Raw genomic sequence first — 25,498 nt, forward strand, 5'->3', positions numbered from 1 at the left:
TGAGATTCAGTCATTTGGTGATTCTGTGATTATCAGAAATTCCCATATATCTCATCCTTCTTTTACTGGACTGTATATGCAGCCACCTGAATCCCTCAGACCTCAAGGAATTTCTCTCAACATGCAGAAGAAAATGGAGGATGTGGAGGGGTAATAAATAACAGATAAGATGATTGAGAATGCTTTTGTAAAGCTATGTAATTACACCAACCTACAACTTTGAATAAAAAAAATGCTGTAATTGCTGGTCAAATTACTCATGGTATACTCAATAACAAAATAAGAGTATGGATGGTTGATGTTACAAAGAATACAAATAGTTGATGTACAGACAATAGTTGACTTTTTGCAAAAGAAACAATAGCAAACAAGAAAAAGCTCAGTAGGTAAAAACAAACAACAAATCAACTAGACTGTAAAGGAAAAGAAACCGTAGAGATCAGAGAAGCCACATCTGATCTTAAATTAAAGAACAATCTTCAAATATAGATGATCAAACTGATCAATAACTTGTCTTATATTCCTGGTTGTTGGACATCTACAAGTTCTAAGCAAATGGAAAAATTCCCCTCTGTCTAGCTAAACACCATTTCTGAGACAAAGTAAAAAGTACATGGTTGTGGAAAACTAGATGAAGGGTAGCACTACTACAAAGAGATGACAAAATTTACTAATTTGAATGTTTAGGAAAGTCAGTTATGTGGTGACAAGAAGTTCTTTCTGGATGACACAAAGATTTCTAAAACTCAACAGAATTATTAAAGTGTAAAAAAGAACATTGTCAGAACGTTGTTGTGTTGGGAACAATTTAGACAGGAAGTGACTGAGGAAAAAAACAGCTATTAACCTAATCCAAGCCATAATGGAAGAAATTGTCAAAACAAAGAATTGCACCTACAAAGAGTCATTTAGATATTAAAAATGTTAATTCCTCAAAAGCACTTACTATTTGTGAAATTCAGGTTGAAGAATTTTGCTGTATACAACATGGTTTTAAGAGTCATGATTTAATAACTATCACACAATGCAAGAAAGAGTGACACTAAAGTAAGTCTTTATTTGAAACCAAATCTTACAGGCTAAGCTGAAAACCACAAAATTAACAACTTCACATCTGACAGAATGGCTTGAGATGTGTGGTCAACTGTGTGCGGCTACCTACTAAAAATGAGTAATACAGCATCTGGAATGCAAAGCTAAGGAAACATCAGAAGCCTGCATCTAGGACTCTACACAAAGGATCTTATGTACAATAACATCATAGATCATGATGGAAAAAAATACTAAATCTTAGTCTTACTATTTAGCTGCATACTGAGAGGAGTAAGTCCAAACAATCCTATTGTCCTAACTCATTAGTTAGTCACCAGTACTGCCAGTGGCCAAGTGCCATATCTCCATTAACAGGAAGGCACTAAGTTAAGACACGTGAGATGCCCAGCTGTCCTTTGTCAAACATTATTTTATTATTTGAACTAAAGAACAAAGATATTCTCCACAATTTATTATTAAAAATGTTATGCACACCTTTCTGGTCATCCCCCACTACCCAGGTGTAGGATGGTGTATAAGTTAAAGAAAAGTCAGTGGCACACTATTCAGGATATGTCTGTCTTTATACAACTCTTAAGCACGCTAGTTCAGACACACTGCACCATCACTAAACAGATTAATAGAAGAATGAGTATAAACAGCAAGGCACTTAAAAACAGACTTGCAGGAGTGAAATGAAACCCATATTTACAGATTCTGGACAACTACAATACATCTTACTGATGACTTATTAGTCACCATTTAAAATACTGACAGACAGAAGGTAAAAGGACAGTTATCCTTAAAATAGTTACAGAAGGACAATATATAGAACACAAAAACAGAATACAAAAAATGCTGTAAGAATTTCAGGCAGTGCTACCAAAAAAACGCAGAGAGGTTTACTTTATAATTTAAAAAGGCTGATACTTAAATCAAGAATATAACATAATAATTATAATTTTGTTAATTTTGTATTATCTTTATAACTGCCTGACTTACAGGTCAGCAGAATTATCCTGCATTCAGATTTGTGTAACTTTGTTCAAAGTATGGTCCAATCCAATGGGCCAAAACAGTGTTTAAAAACCTTCTAAAGACACTTCAGCAAGAAATGCCATCAATATTTTTCTCTGGAAGTGATACATGATGTTTCAATCTTTTACACTACTATATATGGGGGAAAAAATCATGGAAAGCAATTAGTAAACTTCCCTTCCTACTTGTTATTGATACCTTCTTTATTTAAACTTTCATGTAAACCCACTGTATTTTAACATACAGACAAGGAAGGGCACTTTTCACGTTATTCCTGGGTTACTACCAGGCAATTCTCTTTACTTTATAAATAAAGGCAATTAATTAATTCAGGAAGCACATTAAAAGATAGTTTGACTCCTAAACGTTCAGTAATGAGATTTTTGTAGCCTGGAAATGGTATGTGTGATTGCTCTACTCAAATGTATGGACATTTCCCTTCGGGCAGGATTTTTGTACTATTTCATTCATGAATCTCAGTCCTACAACGGTTAAATTGGCTTAATCACAGAACTCCTTTGCAGGGGTACTCTACCTTTTTTCTATGAAGCAATAAAAAGCAGATAAAACCACAAACATGTAAATACAATCTACTAATACATATTTCCATTGTGGTGAAATGACCTGCCATTCCATTTTAGTTTAAGAGAAAACAGACAAATTAAAAATTGAAATTGCAGAAACCTTTTACATTTAATTCACAAATACTGTAACATAGGCAAATTATTTATACCATTTTATTTAAACTGTTCCTGACCCATATACCAATTCGAAATGGCAAGCTTACTAAACAGTCTCTCCTTTACCAATAACAGTAAAATCACGACAAATAAATTAATAAAAACTACAACAAAATCAGAACAAATTAATCATTGATGTCATTACAATAAAGCATATGTCCATTTGGATTGAATACAATCAATCATGTCTTACATACAAAACCCAGAAAAGGATATACCAAATGCCAAGAGCACCTACACTTCAGTTGCTTGGAGTCCCAGGATAATACTATCAGATGACTATCATCATTACAATATAATTTTCAGGTAATTATGTGTGTGCAACAGATTAAACCTGACAAAATCAACTGAACCAAGGTTTCTAAACTGAATGTTTCCACTAATGATTCTGCTCAGAAGCGCACTTTAAATCACCTTCTGAAAATTTATATTTTCCCCATGTAATCTTCTTGGTACTGGAAATATCCCAGAATATAATATCTATGTCAAAGGTCTTACTCAAATCCATTGGTAATGCCACAGAAAAATAAAACCTGGAATGTCTTCACTGAAACAAGAAACATGAAAATAGTTTCATACAGCATTTTTTGGGTAGTTTATTAATATTCCTAAGCCAAGTAACCTACTTCTAAGTGAGGATATTCAACAGACATATTGAATAGACATACTTTACTTAATTTTCCTTTCTGTAGCACAAGTCCTCAAATGGACTAAATCCTATGATTGGATGTGATATTTATACTTAGTATTTATGATTTTCCTCATTTATTCCATGCATATCAACAAAGTCCTGAACTATCATCCACCTATGAATCAAAACAAAACACGCACAGAAAAAAAGTCTTATTTAAAATAGTACATGCGTCTGTCATACACAAGTGTTGATAAGTTTTTATTGGAGAACATATATAAAAAGCAAAATTCCCATATCATGTAGAATCATAGAATCATTAAGGTTGGAAAAGACCCTTAAGATCATCGAGTCCAACCGTTAACCCAGCACTGCCAAGTCCACCACTAAACCATGTCTCTAAGCACCACATGCACACATCTTTTAAATACCTCCAGGGATGGGGACTCAACCACTTCCCTGGGCAGCCTGTGCCAGTGCCTGACTGCCCTTTCGGTGAAGAAGAATTTCCTAATATCCAACCTAAACTTCCCCTGGCGCAGCTTGAGGCCGGTTCCTCTCGTCCTATCACTTGTTGCTTGGGAGAAGAGACCAACACCCACCTCGCTACAGCCTCCTTTCAGGTAGTTGTAGAGAGCAAGAAGGTCTCCCCTCAGCCTCCTCTTCTCCAGACTCAACAACCCCAGCTCCCTCAGCCGCTCCTCACAAGATTTGTGCTCCAGACCCTTCACCAGCTTTGTTGCCCTTCTCTGGACACGCTCCAGCACCTCAATGGCCTTCTTGGAGTGAGGGGCCACTGAACACAGTACTCGAGGTGCAACCTCACTAGTGCTGAGTACAGGGGGACGATCGCTTCCCTAGTCCTGCTGGCCACACTGTTCCTGACACAAGCCAGGATGCTATTGGCCCTCTTGGCCACCTGAGCACACTGCTGGCTCACGTTCAGCCGGCTGTCGACCAACACCCCCAGGTCCTTTTCAGCCAGGCAGCTCTCCAGCCACTCCTCCCCCAGCCTGTAGCGTTGCCTGGGGCTGTTGTGACCCAAGTGCAGGACCCGGCACTGAGCCTTGTTGAACCTCATGCAGTTGGCCCCGGCCCATTGATCCAACCTGTCCAGGTCCCTCTGCAGGGCCTTCCTACCCTCCAGCAGACCAACACTTCCACCCAACTTGGTGTTGTCTACAAACTTACTGAGGGTGCACTTGATCCCCTCATCCAGATCATTGATGAAGGTATTAAACAGAACTGGCCCCAGTACTGAGCCCTGGGGAACACCACTTGTGACCAGCCACCAACTGGATTTGACTCCATTTACCACAACTCTCTGGGCTCGGACGTCCAGCCAGTTTTTAACCCAGCGCAGAGTACTCCTGTCCAAGCCGTGAGCAGCCAGCTTCTCCAGGAGAATGCTGTGGGAGACAGTGTCAAAGGTCTTACTAAAGTCCAGGTAGACAACATCCACAGCCTTTCCCTCATACACCAAGCGGGTCACCTTGTCATAGAAGGAAATCAGGTTGGTCAAGCAGGACCTGCCTTTCATAAACCCATGTTGACTGGGCCTGATCACCTGGTTGTCCTGTACATGCCGTCTGATGGCACTCAGGGTGATCTGCTCCATGACCTTCCCCGGCACCGAGGTCAGGCTGACAGGCCTGTAGTTCCCCAGATCCTCCTTGCAGCCCTTCTTGTAGAGGGGCATCACATTTGCTAACTTCCACTCAACTGGGACCTGCCCAGTTAGCCAGGACTGCTGATAGATGATGGAAAGTGCCTTGGTGAGCACCTCCGCCAGCTGCCTCAGTACCTTGGGTGGATCCCATCCAGCCCCATAGACTTGTATGTGTCTATGTAGTGTAGCAGGTCACTGACCATTTCCCCTTGGATTATGGGGGCTTCATTCTGCTCCCTGTCCCTGTCTTCCAGCTCAGGGGGCTAGGTAACCGGAGAACAACCGGTCTGACTATTAAAGACTGAGACAAAGAAGGTATTAAGTACCTCAGCCTTTTCCTCGTCCTTTGTCACTATATTTCCCCCTGCACCCAATAAAGGATGGAGATTGTCCTTAGCTCTCCTTTTGTTGCTAATGTATTTGTAAAAACATTTTTGGTTGTCTTTTACAGATTAAGTTCCAGCTGGGCTTTGGCCCTTCTAATCTTCTCCCTGCATAACCTCATGACATCCTTGTAGTTCTCCTGAGTTCCCTGCCCCTTCTTCCAAAGGTCATAAACTCTCCTTTTATTCCTGAGTGTATGTATGTATTAATTACATAGTAATTAAAGCTTCTGCTATAGATTTTTCTTCTCTCCTGGCATATAATGCATAAATTTGGATCAGTAGGATTATTAGAATAATTTAGGAACATTTCTGATGCCTGCTCTGAAGTAATGGAATGTATTTTCCTGATTTGCTTTAAAAGAACTTAAGCATTAAAAATATTTATTGTCAAAAATATTACAGGACCAAAGGTTTCCAGAGAATTTTCTGAAAGAACTGCCTTCCCACCTTTCAAAAACATCTCATCTTTGCCTTGTTGTTTTCTCGTTGTTCATAAGCTAAAATCCCAGGGCAACATAGTTTATTGTTTTAATATCTGCCTGACGCAAAGCAAAAGTATCCTCTGGTGAGCGCTTAACTGTCATATGTACTTCTGTGAAAGGAATATCAAGACAAATAAGATGTTCTAGAGCATATCATGGGATTATGAACTTGGCACTGACTGAATTCTGTTTAAAAATAGTTGAAATGATAAATACAAAAAATATCTAAACTGATATTTTCAGGATGGGAATTTGAAGAGCGTTGCGTTTTAAATATTTTAATTATAAAGGGTTGATACTATCTTAGTATGAATAGACAATGAACACTCAAGTCCATAAACAGGACAAACAAAATGAGAGGAAAAAAAATATTAATACTTGAAACAGTTAAAACAGTAAAATTCTATCCTAATGATACGATGGACTGTGAACTTACTTTGTATTAATTAAACTCAATGTAATGGCATTTTCTATATTGAAATGAATAACCAGTGATCTGGAAATTCATTTAGACCATTAGGTTAATTGCAGAAACTGATGGAAGTTTTATCAGACAATTACAGTTAAAGAACACGAACAATGTGGGACAGATTTATAAGCATTTGTACCACCTCAATCATTTTTGCTGAATACCACCACCACTTCTTACAAAATTGTAATCAATGTATCAATTAAAAAATGGGCCATCAACTTCATTTGCCCTTGAGTATGATAAGATAAAATAAATATCTGATTTCTGTATTTTCACATTTTTCCTTCTTTTAATTCTATCACTTTTTTGCAATATGAAAGATTTATTTCTTTTTAATAAAAAATGAAAAGTTATGGAAAAAGAGCATGTATCTTTTGGAGCTGATAAGCATGCTTACTGCAGATGAAACAACTCTAACATTTAGAAAATGTAAGCCAAAATTGACATAAGCTTAAAATGTACTCATTGAAGTCAAGGCAAAATTCTCTTTTATGGGCATGCAAAACATTTGGGAAATACAGGCACTCATCTGCGCATCATTCTGAACAAAGGCATGTAGCAATTTAATGTTTTACCATATACGTTAGCTATTCAGTCCAGTGAACTGTCCCTTTAATACACGCTCAGAAAAAAATCTACTAGTAGTTACATACCTGGTAACTCAAGAATCTTTACTTTCACTTGGAGCTAAAATAAAGCCTAAAAGTTACAAAGATCAAAGTTCTGATTTACAGAGTGAAATATATTGAGCTGCCTTTGAACTTTTATTAAAATTTGTAATCTCTCTCCCATTGCCTTCCATGGGACCTGGGTATGCACAACTGTAAATTTTTGAAAAATGTGATGCACAGCCTTAGGCTGGCTTCCTCGCTACACCAGCTAGTGCTTAGTGAGCCCAAGAACGTGAATTAGCTATTCCGGAGCACAAAGAAGTTTTCTACTGGCAGGCGCATCTCCTTTTCCATCCCCTGCCATGAAAGGGCATGGAAGGTGATCAAGAAAACGGAGTCAGGCTCTTCACAGAGGCACACAGTGGGAAGACAAGAGACAACAAACATAACTTGAAAGAAGACAGGTTTCCACTGTTAGGACATTCAAGCATTGGAACAGATGACCCAGAAAGGTTGTGCAGTCTCTTGTCCTTAAAGGTGCCCTGTGCAACCTGGTCCTTCCAACCTGAATTATTCTATGACTTCATGTCTTCCTTCTTTCCCATGTTTTGACTCTCATTAACTTCTATTTCATTTACATTTTCAGGCACTTCTACATTATAGAAAAATGGGTAAAATATGCACTAAACAGTTTTTAAAAGTGCTTGCACAAATTCAGAGTAGTATTTTTGCCTTTTTTAACCATACATACCCAGCTATATTACTGTCATTTGTAGAACAGTGATACAGATATTCAGTGACAGAACTTTTTTCTTCTTTTGAATCTTCCTTTTGTCCAGCAGGGTCTTAATGTTCCCATGGATCCTATTCTCGAGTGGCTTCAATTTGGAAAAGTTCCAAAAATTTTCTTGATAACATTTCTTATTTAAAAGTAGATACAAATTTCTTCAGGATTTAAAAATTTCCTGTGGAAGCAACTAGTCTAAAGAAGTGGGGGCAAAAAGAGACCGTCAGTTACGTGCAGCCAAACTGTTTGATTCACTACGTTTCAGTGAGATATCATGGGCCTCTGGGAAGCTTCCACTGAATGCTTCCTTATTCGCTGGGACTTGGTGTACTCTAATCTTTACTTTCTAGGTATATCTCCTTCCAATACTTCTCTACATTCTGCATTAGGATAACAACGATGTATTTAACTGAAATCAGTTGTATTAGTTCTATCCTCGAGATGCCAATGCTATGGGAATCTACAGCAGCCAAGATGAGACCATGAGCTTCCTTACTTTGGTTGTGTCAGTACGGCAAAATTTGTCCCACCAAGGGAACACATTTGCATGCTGAAACTATGCTTTCTACATAACAAATTATCTATTCCCAGAATAGATGTGCAAATGAAAAACTGATCCAGGTCCCATCTTCTCCTTCAGCATAAGAGAACAGATGAGGCATGAGAGACTATTGCTACTGATTTGTTCCACTGCTTGCAGAAGAAACAGCTCATTTCTTTCTGTATTATGCGAAGGGCCAGAAGTGATGGAAGGAAGCAGAGCCATGTTGCCATCTCCTGACATATTCAGAGGTGTAACTAATCACTGTACCGGGAAATGTACAACGGGATACATAAAATATATCCTGGGGAAATAAAACATCAGAAGGGAAAGAGTAGCTCCAAGAAATGCACTCTTCTGTCTGGCTAGCCAAAACAATGGGGTGAAAGTGTTCAGAGTCATCAGAGACTACTATTGACCAACACAATTAAAAGTCAAAAGGTTAAGTGAGAAATAAAGCTAGCCAAATTAAGAAAAATATATTTTACAACCATGTCTCAGTCCTTCATTCCTTATAGAATATAAGTTGGGAGCAAAATACAACCAGTCAAGTTAAAGACAACAACATTTCTAAAAATGGGGACTCCTCTTCCAAATATCTGAAAATTCCTAAATGCCATTAGCATTTAATGAACTCCAAACCTCTCAGACAGCTTTAAAAATCTCAGCTGACTCTTTCCCTTCTGTTAAAACAATTACAAATTTAAAACCTCTTAATTCTTACATTGTAAGCTGTTCTGAAATATTACATGGTTACAATACTGACAGTAACAGAATAAATGATTAACAAATTATTCAGAGATGAAGGCTGCAATATTGTTGTCTACATGGAATGATAATAGCAAAAGTATTAGTCTCCTACATGTTAATGTTGACTTATCAGTTATCTTTTCAATATTACAAATGTGCATTAAAAATGGAGTATAGAAGATCTTTAAAATAATAAAGAAAATGAGACAAAACTCAAGCTTCATTTCTATTCACTTCTTCGTAGAATTTCCTATAGAAATGGAACTGTTTTACATCTTTATTGAAAGTTTTGTAATAAGGAGAAAGAAAAAAACTAATTACAATCATTAGTAATTGTAGTAATTTTATATTATTAGGAGTTGTGGCCCTGTGGGGGAAACTACATTTTGGCAATATGAACTACTATTCATAGTAAAGGAAAAATCATGACTTGCAGACACACAGATTCAACAAAAGCGTTATAATTTCTACTGCAAGGGCTACTAGCAATCTCTGTTATGAAACTGTGCATTACACATTGCCCAGTGGGAGGCAGATAGGCAAAGTCTGTTCAGTTATGTATTTGGCATAATTGAAAACAAACAGGTGTTTGTTAGGATATCATTATTCAAGGAGCACCACTGCAAAATAAGATTTTTCAAAGGGATTGACTTATGAGACATAATGGAAACAGCGAAGTATAGAGTTTAGCTAGCTATACAATGACTACCTAGGGATTTAATAATAGTGGAAATACTGTACAATGTAAACAGCAACCCCAGAAATAAATTTCCTAGGATAGAACTCAGTGACACAATAGGAGCAACAGGGTGAACTTAAGAAAGGCTTTATTTAGCGTAATTTCCAGAAAATAAAAAACCAAACACCTCCCCGCCTCCTCCAAAAGAAGCTGCCCAACAGTGACATGAATGAAATGTTTGGATAATTTTCTAGTAAAAGAATTTTAGTCAAAGATTGGTATTTCAGTCAAAAAGAAATAGTGCACTAAAAATGTACTATAGGGAACATTGATTTAGGCAGTAAGTATTTCATCTCCATGTTCCTACAAGGATTAAAAAACACTGCTTGGGAAAGGTGACATAGTACAGAATATTCCTGGAGCATCTGGAAGCAAATGCAGATTTAATTGATAATTTCAGTTCCAATTTAACATACTTCATATATTTTGTTAGTGCTCTATGTATTTGCAGATGCCTGATTCGAAAGTAGATCCCATATGTATACTGTAAAAGCAGCAGCTCTAGGGATGATATTCACAGATTTTGACATAAGAGAGTTACATGACTGTAGAGATGATCACTATGGAACTCTTTTGTCCTCATTCCTGGTTTTAATTAATAAAAGAAATTAATTATCTTAGCAGTCTAGATAAGCTTTAAAAGAGCAGAATTGCATTCTAGATTGAATACAATCTTCATAAAGAGCATATCCAATAATGTTGTTAAATCCAAAAACATAAAATATTTCTTTACAGAGAACTGCTAAGAACACAGAGCAAATGCTGCGGTTCACCCTAACTCAGCAAGCAGCAATTATTACTGTTTCATTCGGCTAGAGGCTTCTTCATCTGACTAGATTTCAGAACGGGCATCAGCGGTACCACCAATGCGATCTAGAACACTCTCAGAAGAATCAGTTCCACTTCTGCTGCAGAATTTTACAGGAGACATTGCTACTCCAACATTTTGTACAGAAAAATGGCTTATGGCAGCATCCATCATTTCAGCTTGTCTTTGCTATTTTTGTTAGGGTAGTTTTTATAATTTAAAGTACCCATTTGCACACAGTCTTTTTCCTTTTGTAAAAGAAGACTTCATATCTATTTTCTTCCTGACACAATGAAACGGTGGCATGACATGAGACTTTTTGGTTATTAAATCAAAGTTGTGACCAGGAAGGAAAAAGAAACACAACTTCATCTTCTGCACAAAATGCAGAGTGCGCAACAGTACTGGATTCCAAAAAATTTCAGTGTTACTGTAGAACTTTTGACCGTTTCTGTAGAACAGTGCAATATAGGCTGTCTCTTTTTTTTTTTTCTTAATAACATATACTTTGAGGATAAAGATGCAACTAAAAACACTGAATTATCTGTTGACATTACTTACACAAGTTTATAAATACCACATTTACACACATCTCAGTTTTAGGGGGCTTAATTCACATTAATGTGCTTTTGTCACAAAACAAAACAAAACAAAAAAAAGAGCCATAACACTAGCTTACTTGTGGATGTGTATACTAGTGAACTGGGGGCACTGTACACGGGAGATCCCTCCTGGTTTGCCTGGCACAGCAGCACCCTGCCTACAAGAAAGAGAGAGAGAGTGGTATCTGGTTTGGGAACACTCAAACTAAACCTCAATTTTTATCTCAAAACAGAAATAAAGTCATAACCAGAGCAGTGCAGTGAAGCAGGGGCACTTTTTGTCCTTTGACTTCAAAGCAGAAAGAGCCCCAATAAACATGTACAATTTTACATTTGAAAAAGCAAAACACAGACATCCCCCAAAATGCAAACCCCCTTTTTATCACACGGGGAAGCTGGTGCACACCCCGAGCGTTCGCAGCGCACACCAGTCCCTCACCCAGCTGCTCTCTCTCCCTCTCTGTCCTGGCTCTCTGAAACAGAAGCTGGCTAGTTAGCTCTGCTGCTAACCGGAGCCATCAGCCCGCCCACGCCACCCGGCTACTGACTTCTCATCTCCCTAACTTTGGCTGAAACAAGAGGCTACTCAAGCAAACACAGCAGATAAAACAGACCGCAAAACTCCCATTTACAGACGCTAGGTCAAGTATGATCTCAGTTATATTGCTTAAATTAACACCGGTATAAGTGAAATTGAAATATTACTAATACATGTGAAGATTTCAGTATTTCTTCCTCAAATGAGAAATACATAAACATAGCTACTTGTCAGTATATAAACTGGATTCAGGATTAAGAACAAAACCAAACAAAAGAAACTAAACCTTTTTTTTTTTTTTTTTTTTAAGAAAAAAAAAAAAGTAAAAGTAATAACCAAATCAATTCAAAACAACGCTTTTGCAATGCATGTTCATGTTGAACAAATGACAGAAGTTTAGGCTTATTTCCTCTTTTTTTTCTTTTTTTTTTAAATGAACTTAAATAAAATGCCTTACTATTTCAATATCTTTTGTAAAATTATACTTTAGCAGTCTTGGCTGAATACAGATTGAACACTGATTAGAGGTAGAAACAACTATACTTTCACACTAGGAAAAAATTTCTGCACTTCTGGAGTACAGTCCACCAGGAAGAGCGGGATGTGACGCATCTGTTTTGCAGATATATGTGTATATATCTGCATATACACACACACAAAATTTTATATATATACATACATTGACATACTTCAAGCTGTCAGGATTTGTGAATCACGCAATTTCAAAAATATTTAATTTACATGAAGATTTGTGAGACTTTAGAAGTTGTACATTGACTTATAAGCCATGTAACTCAACAGAGTTGAGTCAAATATGTTTGGAACGATAAGATAAATCACGAATGGTAGGCACGTTTTCCATATAGTATTACAAGAGCAATTCTCAACTTACATTCAGTTACCAGACCAGAGTTCTTTCAAAAAATGTTTTAAAAAAATATTCTGTCATTACCCAGTTCTTTGATTATTGCTTGCAGCTATCAGTTGAAGTAAAAATACAGGAAATACTGAAGGAAAATAATCCTTGTGATTTATGCAATTTAGCTAAGACTGTGAGCACTGGAAATCTCATGGAATATTACGCTTCTAACCTTCCCTGACAATAGCATACCCTTAACTAACAGAATTTGGAAATGCCTGCTTTTTTTCCAGCCATCTACTACTAATCTGAAAGATAATACAAGTTAAAAAATTTTTTTTTCTTACTTTAAGACAGCATATAGTTGACTATATCGATATATATCTCTCTCAACCTTCCAAAAAACCCCACAACCAGACGTTGTTAAATGAACATATACCTATTGAGATCCTAATGGCAAGCATCGTTTTCAGGCCAGCAGATAAACAGGACCTATCAACACACTTGACACTAGGAATGTGTACATTGGAATATGGATGTATTTCATAGATAGATACTAGCATAGATAGATACTTCAAAATTTGTGCTACTACAGAAGCCTGAAAAGGAAAGTGAGCTGAAGGCATAGAGACATTCATCCAGCTGAGGGAAATGCGGAAAGGAAAGGAATTATTAAAATCAGTAACTTTCATTAGGTTTTAAGAATAATGTATCTATACTGACTTCAAGTTTATTTAGTAAATATATAAAGGCTTTTAGAAATTGAAGATTATAGTTTATTTCTATTATTCAACATAAATTCTAGATGATAATTTGCTTGTCCATGGTCCATAGGTATTTTTCTGTTCTTTGCAGCTAACATTTTTACATTTTTTTCTGATTTCATCTCATACAAATCTAATTTTCCCTACTCGAGTCTTCTAATTTCTAATGAAAGTACTTCAAAACAGATGCTTTTTTCATCCATGCTACTAAAGTGTATTTAATTTGTTGCACAGAGCTTTCTAATTATATTTTGACAATCTGCCTTCGAATTTGTACATAAAATTAATATTCATACCTAAAGCACTATTATTAGATTTTGTTAGAAAAGTACAGAACTTTTTAATCTACTTTTGTGAAAAAAGACTATTTCTGCTGCATCTAATTTTGGTATTAAAAATATTTAAATTGTAATTAATACAACTGGGGAAAGATTGAATTATTTAAAATAAGATCTTCTGGATAAACTTCAGAACATTGAAACAATCTATAAATTCCCTAATGGAAAAAAAAAAATATTATTTTTCCTCTAGAATACTAAATTCTAGCATGACAGAATAAAGGTTGGGGTTTTTTTTTGGTTGGTTGGTTGGTTGGGTTTTTTTAAGACAGAGGATTTTAATATAAGGTTCTTAATATTTCTGTTCAAATTGTAATTTAATAATATCATGGACCTGATGAGCTTCAAAAAATTACAGTCATGCAAGAGTTCATCTTTAATTCTGCAATGCCTTCTGTACCAGCATATGTAAGGCCAGTATTTTCTCATTAAGAACAATCTGCGTGCATTTTTGCTTTTCTCTATTACACGCATCTACTTGTTTGGTCACAGCAGACATGTGACCAGGATTTTGGACATCAGCAGCAGAAAGCCCCTCCTGACTCACTCCATCAAAAGGATCAGGAAAATATTAGCCTATATGTATCTGAAGAGTGTGTTCACTACGGGCACACAGGAGAGCTCTAGACAGACCAGTGGCAGAAGGGAAATGGAAGCAGCCAGGCTGCTTGGTGTAACGGGGGAGTCGTCTGCTCGGGCTGAGCAAGCCCGTGGGTCGTGCTGCACACAACAGGTAGCTGTGCTGCGGCAGGGCATGGTGGTGTCAGCTGAGCACTCCTGTAGGACTGCAGAGATCCCCCCAGACTGATTCACCGCTCATCCTTGGCGTACAGGCTGGCAGCACGGACAAAACCATACTTTTCAAGATCAAAAAATATTCCCACTCATACTTCTCTTCCTCCAGTGTTTTCTCCTACAGTCCATGATTAAGAATGTACTGTTTGATTAGGTCCTTTGTTGAAGCACTATAGTTATTTTGGGAAAATAATTACTCTAAAAATATTCAGGGCTGTGGGGAAAATGATGTGAAGTCATGAGTATTGTTAGAATACCCAAAATTCAGTTCCCAGTGGTTCCAAGATATTTAACTAAAAGTATTTTTCTAATTTTTTCATACTTTCAAAAATAAGTTTTTGTGTATAGTTCTTATTTACATGATTTATATAAATTAACCTACAGAGCATGAGTGGAAATACCAATGTACTAGTGATGATACACAGAGTACTCACTGGCTCATACATGACGTATGACAAAGTTCATTGTATTTCTCAAATACTCAGGTAGCTTAGATGAAGTACCCAGGATCAACAGGAGGACTTTCCAGTAAATTATAAAGGATTTTAAATCACTTCCATTAAAAATATCTTTTAGGTCTAACTGGAACCACTGTGTAGCCAGCACTACAGACAGCTTAAAAGTAAAGATTTGGAATAAGTTTAAAAAAATTTGCACAACTAGTTGGAATCTCTTATGGCATCCTTTGTGGAAGTATAAATGGAAACATTTTCAGCAGAAAAAAATAATACCATTAGTTAAAATTAGGCTGCTGATGTAAAATTAACAGTGTTGCAAGGCCTTGATCATGGGAACAGCTCTCTCCTGTCACAGGAAGCAGACGAAACTTTTAGAAACCCTCACTACCAGAACTGTATAAAGTTGATACAACATTGCTGAGAACCTGAGTTTACAATGCATCACCTCCCAGGACAGATGGCTTTAGTACCTTTGGTCACAAACAAACAGTTTCCGATTTACCATGCCCTTATTTATTCCCCCAGGATTTCTGGGGATTTACGAAAGGGAAGAGGACAGAAGTGGCACCATAGTACTCTGATACATTTCAAGGCAAAACCCCAGCAAGTTAATAAGCGAGACAAAGGGGAAAAACTGATTTCCGACTTTCAATCTGGGAATCCTAAAAACCACAGCTTCATATAAAGCTCTTCAGACAGCTCCGAAGATGACAGTGGTACTGATTTCTATATAGGGTACAACTACCTCCATCATAAGAAGAGGGTAATCACATAAGCATTTTCAGTGGCAGAAATTAATCAAGTCAATACCCAGGGCTGGTCTACATTGGGTACTAGTGCACAGGTAGCTAAAATGAGAGTTTATAATACAGGAACTAAGGAAGTTACTACATGCAAGGAGATTTAGTGAAGATTACATCACTCTAATGCATTGTGCACTTACCTTCCCAGGTAAAGCAGCTCTTCGTTATACGTATTTAGTCTACTACGTTACTAATAAGAGCCTCTTACTGCTTTTGGCAACTAAGTACCAGTTCATACATTCTATAATACTATTTACCAAAAAAAACCCCAAACAAACCCACAGGAAAAAGTGAATAAAAGCTAAAAATATTTGTGTCCCATCTTGTCTATATTATTACAAAATGTTATTTTATTACAATAATCTAAAAGCTGCATTATTTATTAAATTCAGTGATTTTTATTTCATTTTCCCTTTCTCCCAATACAGCTGGGTGTTACATAGCCCAATCTTCTTTCAGTCATTCTGATCACTGTTTTCCTTTGAACCTTTTGCAACAACTATTATTCCTATACACTTAATTCCTCTTCCATACACAATGCATGAAGAAAACGGTAAGTCTGCATCTCTCATGAACATATCAGGAGGTTTGCTAGTGTATCAAAGATTCTCATAAACAATCCATGTCTGCTCCTGATTTGCCCTTCTAAAAGTGTAATTTAATATTGGCTTTTCCAGACAGAAATAGCATTATCCTTTTTCTGGTCTGAAATATTGCTCTATGACGGGTTCTATAAATGTGTCACAGAAACGGATCAGAAACACCTAACTAAAAGGCCACTGTTGTATAATAATAGTGTATGTTAGCTTCTGGTGTCCCATCTGACTAGGCAATTTAAAGAGAGTATCTCGAATACATAATAGTTAAGTGTTCTCTTTGCCCTTCATTATCTATAGTCAAACTACATGGCCTTAGTATACTTTTAAATATGCTGTTAATTCCAAAAAAAAGTGCTTCTTGAGTGTCTTCAGTTATTTGGGATCTTTCTATAAACGGAATAGTACTCCTTCAGATTTTAACACAACCATTCATGGATGGTTGTGTTGACACATTGAATTGTTTCATCCATTATTAACAAGGAATAAAGTAGCATCATCCAAAAAATACACACCTCCTTTCTTCCAAGATGTTAAAAATACAAACAAAACCTATATTTAATTCCCTAAAATTATATATGGAGTTTCACTTAAACAAGAGAATTGCATGGTAGCGAGGAGAATCTAAAGTAGCTGATGTCCAAATGTGAGTTCCGTAATTCCAAATGAGTATCTATATTACCTTCTGACAGCAAACCTGAAATACATTCAATTATTGAATAACCTGTATATACTTTCTACTAGTAATGAGAATCTGTGCTCTATACATACACTTATGTAGTAAGTCCCTGACCCACATATAACCTCACATAGGTTATTAAAAACAGGGGTGGGGGAAGACTGGGGTGGTGGACGTATGTCTCTCTAAGACATTTTATGGGTTCTCTTTATTCAAAAATTCTATTTAAAATGCCAGTTTCCTTCCATCACTTTTCTAAGCATAGTGCATGTTTCTTTATTATCTCGTCTCTTAGAGTGTCACCAAAACACGCAGTGAACTTAGGCAATGACTCAGGGAATAATGACTCAGGGCACAGCAATGCATGTTACAACAAACATAACTGTAAGCCATCCTTCCAGTTACTCTTTGCTGGTCATATCATTCCAGGCTTTTGGGAAACAGACCTCTCTCCCCTGTTATATATGTTCAGCGTCCAGCATACTAAGTCACGTACTGGGGTTGGTAGGTGTTTATATCATGTAAGTAAAAATCAGATGAGCAACAAAGTCTGCAGCTCTAGTAAGAATTTTGCGTGAGATTCTCCTAATTCCTCTTCTCCCCACCTCTTCCTTCTGTAGTATATATAACTCATCACAAGGTAACAAGGATCTCTCCTTCTCCAGGACCTGACATACCATACACAACTGATCAAACTACTTACCAGTATGTACTGTGGTTTCTTAGACTGGAAAAGACCTTATGGATAGCACAGGAGCTGGGAAATGGCAAATTTTTTTAAGCTCTGTTCCCATGCCAACATCCTTTTCCTGCCTCACAACCCGATGACCTGCTTTAAAGCTCCACCCACTTCATCAATGAAAAGTTGAAAGGTGTATCCACTACCAACCCACTAAAATTCTCAAAGATTGCTTTAGGAGGAATAGCTTGACAATGCAGCATGGCATAATCACTGCTTTTTAGTGGCAAATATAGGCTGCCCATGGTACTGCTGGCATGTGGCAAAGTAATGCCAGCTTAAAAACACACTCTGTATGACTGACTTGTTTCTGTTTTCATTAACATGCCAACCTTACCATAGATGGGCTGTATTTTGCAGGAACAATTTATGTGATAATTCCATTCACAATGTAAAACAGTTGCAATAAACCTCCCTTGCCAAATATAATTTAAAAATGATTCATCAGCCACAGACATTCCTTGTTTTGTAATCAAAATGAAACTTCTATGTCACACAAACTCAGCTGCTGCTTGGACCAAAATACATAACAAGCCTAGAGAGTTTACCTGTGCTTGTTAGTGAATTTTTATCATTGGCATCCAAGTGTAAACCCTTATTCACATACTGTCACCAAAAAAATCTAAAACTGGAAATGCACTATATAATCATGTAAAAAATTGGAGTGGTACTGTCAGTATTGCCCATAACTGTAACTTTCCTACAAAATATGTTTACTATATGATATATATATATACACAAATTCAGGTGCACATAAATTGATACTCAGTGATATTCACTGCCATTATCTTATGCTGGGAGATGTGTCCTACTGAAGTTGTTCAGGACCTTTGAAAACCAAATCTTTATTCCTAATCTTTCTAGGCCTTCCTAACAGACTAAGAAGTATGTAAATTGTGGTTACTCTTGGTTCATTGTAACTTGATCTTGGTTCATTTGTAGCCTTGAGAAACAAACATGAGAGAAATTCTGAAGTATAAACATAAACTTTGAGCTGGTATTACACTATTCTTGAAATAGGATACTTGAGATTATAAAAAATACATTTATATTCTGCTGCTAACTAAAATGGGTCACATTCATACATCTGCCTAATGAATAAAGACCGCAATATGAATAGAAACACAGAATAAATGAAACGGGAGCCTTTCTGCTCAGACACGAACACTACAGTTTCACCAGGGTCCTGGAGGGATTACAAGTAGATGTGTTTATACTTTATCCTCTCATATTGTGTCAAGACACTATTTTCTGTGTAAATTACCTATTTTTAGTAAATCGATAAGACAGAGATGCAAATCTAGTGCAATTAGATGCAGAGATGCAAATTACTAAGCCCTCAGTTCTGTTTGCTTACTCCAAAGGATGTTGGTTTTAATTTCCAAATAAAATTCTATTCTGAATGACAAGCTGAGAATATAAAAGAGCAAAAATTGAATCATTGTGCATAATCCTGTCTTTAGTTAGTCTATTTCTTCCCTAGCCCATTCAGATTCCAGAATTTCAGGAACATGAAAAAACATTACAAAAATAGTAACGCAATGTGTCCAAACTTTCCAAAACAGTCACTTTTACTAGAAGCAGTTCTATGCTTGGAGATTTCCTCCAAAACAATTTTCACAAAGAAAATCTGACAGTGCCAAACTGACAGAAATTGTGTACCATTGTAAAGCACAGCTTCATCTCAGCTACCTCCACAAATGAGTAAATGAATGAAAACTCAGTATTTTGAAATTTACTCTCAATAAGTATTATAAAATGCAATTACAATGAAATGTATTGGGGATTCTGTCATCCAATGCCCAAAATGGGAAAAAATGCAGAAGACAAAACAGAAAACATTATCTGTATGTTTGGAATACAATTCAACATAATCTTAAACTGCTTTAGCATTAATTTACAGATGTAGTCAAGATTTAACACACAGCAGAGTTGTTTTCCATTCCACTTAACTGTATTGACTTTAGGTTTCATGCATTACTTTATTACTTTACATTTCAGAATAGTTTGGCTGCCTGACTGTCCATTCTAACACATGGATCTTCCTAATTTTGTTATTCTTCTAATCAGAGGAATTTATTCCTCTGCTAGCATTGCAAATACGTCACCCAGTCCTGAACAAATAAGTGTTTTAGTGATGACCTTGTAGTTTTTCTTAAATTTTCCTCCGACAGATTCTTAAGCTATTGCTCTTTACATGTATCCATAGCTGGTATTTGAATTATAGTCTCAGTTTTATTCTATCAGACAAGCACCATGCATATTGTAGCCTAGACCTCAGGTCCAGACAGTGCACACCCAGGCTGACCTCTATTGTCAAGTAATTAGTGAGACAGTAGCAGTAGCTATAAAACAGCTGGTTTTATATCTGGCCTCTAAACCTACATCATACACAGTCTAGAGAGTTTACTCTGGACCAGGTTTAGTCTTGTCCCTTGAAGCAGACAACCCCACCACACACGGTTCAAAGCTGTCCAAAAGCCAATCTGTGTGACATATGACAGTCAGTGTGCACATGGAGCCTCCGGTACAGCTCCCAGTGCAGTTTCTTGCAAACCGAATCTATTTCACGTGCATTAAACCCGCTCTGCAAACCCCAAGCCAGCATGTGGCAAGCTGGGATAATTTTCAGATTTACTTAAAAACAATGCTAATACTGCAAACTAATGTATTAACAAGAGGAGGCCAGGGAGACAGTTGTGGAAAAAAATATCTCAGTCTAATATTTAGACAGTTTTAGGCTGCCACCATATTCATTTAATGTATTTTTGGTCCATCACTAATCAGGAAGCCATAGAACACATTTTCACTAACCACCAGAACGACGTTTAAATAAGAGAAGTCCAAGCATTATTTTTCCTCAAAAGATTCTCTTTGTGAGTAAAGCACAGTACTTAACTTTCTTTTTAGCCTTTTAAAAATTGATCAATTATATCCACAATAAAAAACATTTGAACAAACATGTAAGAACTTAGAAGCAATGTAATAACAAAGAAAGGACAGTACAGCTCCTGCTTGATCAGAATGCTTTCTTTTGTTTTATTAAAGTAACATTTAAGCAAACAAGGCAAACTGCATACTAGGTGAAATTAGGAGAAACATGGCAACATGGCCAGCAGATCAAGAGCTGTTGTTATGTCCCCAACATACACACACTTGGTGCCAGCAAGACTGCACCTGGAACACTGCATTCAGTTTTTAAACCTACTGCCACTCCAGTTCAACTGAAATGTGGTGAAACTGGAAAGGATATGTTGGAGTGAAATCAAGATGGGCAGGGGTCTAGAGTCTCATGTCCTGTGAAGAGTGGTTGAGGGAACTAAACTTGATCAGCCTGGCAAAGAGGAAGTTAAAAGGCAATCTAATCGCTTCCTTTACTTGAAGGGAAGTTACAAAGATGATGGAGCCAAAATCTCATTGGAATGGTAGCAGATAATACAAAAGGTCAATGGCCACCAACTGTAGCTTAGCAGGTTTAGGTTGGACATTAGGAAAACGTTTTTCACTAGGAGGGCAGTGCAGCACTGGAAAAGGTTACCCAAAAAAGATCATAAATCTGCCTTTGTAGATGCATACAAATTCATGGCTCACCTGATGTAGCACTGATGTTAGTCCTGCTTCAAAAAGAAAGTTGAACTGCATGACCTCCAGAAGTCAGTCCCAACGCACATTTGTATGATTTTGTTAAGAAGTGTCTGGTCAAGTGTCAAAAATCTTATTTCATGGGTGTGAAATGTCCAGGTTAGAGTATGATCACCACTGCGTTCCACAATGATTATGCTAGATCTGTGTGGGGGCTGCTCAAATGTATTATACCAGCTTGCTGGGGAAAAGAGAAGGAATACAGAATAATGCTCCTTCAAACAAAAGCAGCCTTAAACTAAACAGAAGTATGTATCCGAGGTGAGCGGGACTACCTGAGTAGCTGGTAACTCAGCTGAACAGATCATTTGACTACAAAACTAAATGTCAAGATTGTAATCTGAATACTTTAACTTGGTGGCCATTGACTGTAATGCAAGAATGTGACCTTCATATTGCCCCTATAGTCTCAACCATCTTGCTGTCATTTGGGTGGCATTTTAACATGTCGGATATAATAAAAAAAATAAAAATTTCAAAATCATCAAAAGTGTGCACCTAAGGTAAAGTACAAGAAGACAGGAAGCATGATACTCTTCTCACAGGGTTTATCCTAGTTTCCAACCAGTTGCAGCTCAAGCACTTCCTAAGCCCAAAGCAGCTTCTGTGTATTTAATAATGGCCAGTGGATTTCCCTCCCATGAGCTAACTCCCATGAGTTAACGTACTATTAACACACATGGTGTTCTGTGCTAGAATAAGGTACTAAATCAAGTAAGTTGCAATCATAATCACACATTTAATTACGATTATACCTGGTCCTGTATTCATCCGCCGACTCAGAGAACATGTGTTAAAGTAGAATTCAGGCTTACTCATGCACAGGAATTTATCATTCCAAGCCTACCTCATACACATTGCTTTATCTTTGGGTCAGACATTATAAGAGGAGCAAGTTTACCTAAAGAAAACAAGAAATTTTCATAAGTTCTACCCAGCAGGACTACGCCTGAGGAAATTTATTACCTAGCAGTTCAAAGGGAAAAGCAGGTTTTTGAGTCAGGACCTCAGAATGAGGAAAGGCATCTTACTCCTTTGTAAAAAAACACACAAGGCATACAGGAGGAACAGAAGCTAGAGAACTTTTGCCATTCATTGGCCCTACTTCCTTCCTTACGATATCTATTTAAAGAGACTTTTTCTGTTCTTCTATGTGTTACTTCATTTCTACACATTTTTTCTATCCCAGAACAGCTAATATAACAATTCTTCACCTTGCCTCCCTGCCTCAACTGTATGCTTTGCACCTATGCCCGCTCTATCAACTAGTTGGCACTGTTCTGTGATCTCAGGGTATTCTTTGTCTACATACAGTAACTACTGACATAACTTCTAAAAAAATCTTCAGCATCAGAGATCTGACCTCTCACTGGAGAATGGTATAAGGCTGCTGATGCTGCACCATAGTGGGGATGCAGCGCTAACTTGCACTGAACAACTGCAAATCCATTGACTCCAAGTAGTGAGATAAGGTCAGTGCGGTTTTGCTGTGTAGTCACCTCACTAAGAGTAGTTCAAGTGGGATATCTCAGTAGTATTGTCAGGCTTATTTGCAGAAAACTCAAGACCTACGTCTCAGCAAGACTGTACCAACAAGCAAACAGATCCAAACATTGCCCCCTCCCCCCAACACCTCCTTTCCCCTGTTTTGAAAGAACACCAACTTTAAGCAAATATCCAACTTCTGTTTTTCCAGAGTCTATTAGTGCACAAATTCATCATAATCCAGTATCAAAGGATACCAGACTGTGGTCAAAACCCCCAAACTTTTACACTGAAGAACCAGGAACTCCCTTCTTAACCATTCTGTTCTGGTATAAAGCTCTGGTCTTCGGCTATAAAGCTCTACCTACAGTTCAAGATTTACCATGAAATAATCAAGTGCATGGAACTTCTTTTAGAGATCACATAGGAACTGTATATATATATCTATATATTTATAGATATATATAAGTGTATATATGTATTTATATATATATATAAGTGTATACTGCGCTATTAAATACATATCCAAACAGAAGAAGCATCTTTAAAAGGGTAATACTGACAATATCTGTAATTTTCTCTTTAAAATGTGCAGACTTCAAAACAATGATAAATATAGGTCGATTAACCTTGCTCCAGATTTAAATGTATAACCAATTAACTAAATTAATCTTTCAAAATGTAACAGTCATTGGCATTATTCTTTGAGTAATCCTTGTTTAGTTTCCATGATGGTATACATTTTAATGAAAAACTCATTATAATGTAGCATAAGGCATAATTAATTCTGGAAGATTTTTTTGAGTAAATAGCTAGTACAGATGCTGAATTCCATTTTTCTACTGGCTTTATTAATCTTTCATAAACCAGTATTTCCACTATAATGGCTTGTAACAGCTCCACAGAAGTTTTAGAAATGCATTAGCTGTCATCAGTGGTGTTAATCTAACTAGGATGCCATCATTTGTATGATGGTACTTTAACATTACGATTTTTGAAGAAACAGTTACAGCTTTGTTTTATGCTTTGAAAAGGAGCATCTACATGTAACAGATGGAATATTAAACAATAATTATTTCATTTTTCTGTAGTTAGAAAATTACTGAAACTGTTTAGCTAACAATGTTGAGAATATGTTTATTTAGGAAAATCTGCTTAGTCAGTGGTGAAGTTCAAATCTAAGTGTATGTAATCAAATTGTAAAATGAATTAATCTATATAGTGACAGACAGTCAATTTTCACCAAAATTATGCTTTACAGATATGGTACAGTGAACTTTTACCCTAGGATTAGAACTGCTGTGCAAGCATATAATTCAGCTTCACAAACTCCAAACACCTTCACTGAGAAGTGTTCCTAGGGTATTTGCTGAGCTTATGCAAGAGTCATTTAAATGCAAAGAGAAACACTAGAAAGATGAAATGAATCCCAGGTGCTCTTACACTCCAGAAATAGATGCTTTAAGACATGAACAAAGAGAATTAGTGTTAGCAAACATACAAGAATCCTCTCTTCCCCTGGATTCCTCTTATTTAAGTGCATGTTTATATATATAGTACTATGGTATTTCTTCACTTCTTAATTACATATAACATTATATCTCAAAGTTTTAAACAAACTTGTGAAAAGGAAGTTTGTTATAAAATCTGCTTCTTGGAGGATACTGCTAGCTTCCAAATCCACAGCAGGTTAAAAAGCCCCAGGCATCTAAAACTTCTCTGTCTTCTGAGGGCATATAAAACAGTCAAATGCACTACTTCTTCCCCTTTTTTTCATTTTAGCTGATGAGGAAAATTTTCCAAGCCACCTTGGAATGATAACTACTAACTGCCCAAGAAACTGGGTGCCTACAATAGTCCTCACTGGGTTAAGATTATTTATGAAGTGAATACAACTACTCAGCTATGTAGGATGACTCTTGAAACTAGCTTCTGAAAAACTTCTAGCACTTCATGACTATTCAGGAAAAATAATACGTAATTAGTCACTTAAGTAAAAGGAGAATGGGATCTCTATTACTTGTCATTGAGCTGTGCTCCATGACTTGTTCTAATGGTTCTTCTTCACTAGTCTTAAGTCCTTTCTTTCTCCACTGCCAACTTAAATTTTGAAATTTTTGAAATATTGTTTACTGGTTATGACCAGACAAGAAAATTTTCTCATGTGGGTCACTGTGAATTCGGCTGTTCTCTGAAAGAAGATTCACTAGATTTCCAGGTAATTTCTGAACATCTTTTCTCCCACCTTGCATACTGGAACTGTCAAAAAGAAGCCTCTCCAACAGGTATGCACCCTAAAATATATTTTCTGCCACTTACAAGGACAAAGTCTTTTAAGATGGCCTTACTGTGTCTCAAGCTATCTGCTTTAAAGGATTGATCTGTTGTAGTAACGCAGGTGCAACAATATTTTACATTCCATTAAGGAGAGCGCCAGAGATTGCTCAAAAATTCATCATTCCAAAAACCAAAAGAGAAAAAAATAGAAAGATCTGCAATAACAGAAAGGAACAA

General features: G+C 36.8%; 1 protein-coding gene across 11 annotated transcripts in view; it reads right to left on the reverse strand.

The window, feature by feature from the left end:
- RBFOX1 (RNA binding fox-1 homolog 1) overlaps positions 1-25,498 on the reverse strand; it is a gene marked incomplete at both ends in the record, with an annotated part of 1,359,850 nt that overhangs the window by 57,076 nt on the left and 1,277,276 nt on the right. For 9 of the 11 annotated variants that reach the window (XM_082312185.1, XM_082312182.1, XM_082312184.1 and 6 more), the window contains one exon: positions 11,366-11,446. The exons of the other annotated variants lie outside the window; for them this stretch is intronic. In XM_082312185.1, coding sequence (XP_082168311.1) covers positions 11,366-11,446 — 81 coding nt within the window. The remainder of the gene's footprint in view (positions 1-11,365; positions 11,447-25,498) is intronic. 11 annotated transcript variants of the gene reach the window in all.

Source organism: Platalea leucorodia, assembly GCF_965183815.1.
Source record: "Platalea leucorodia genome assembly, chromosome: 5".
Lineage (NCBI taxonomy): Eukaryota > Metazoa > Chordata > Aves > Pelecaniformes > Threskiornithidae > Platalea > Platalea leucorodia.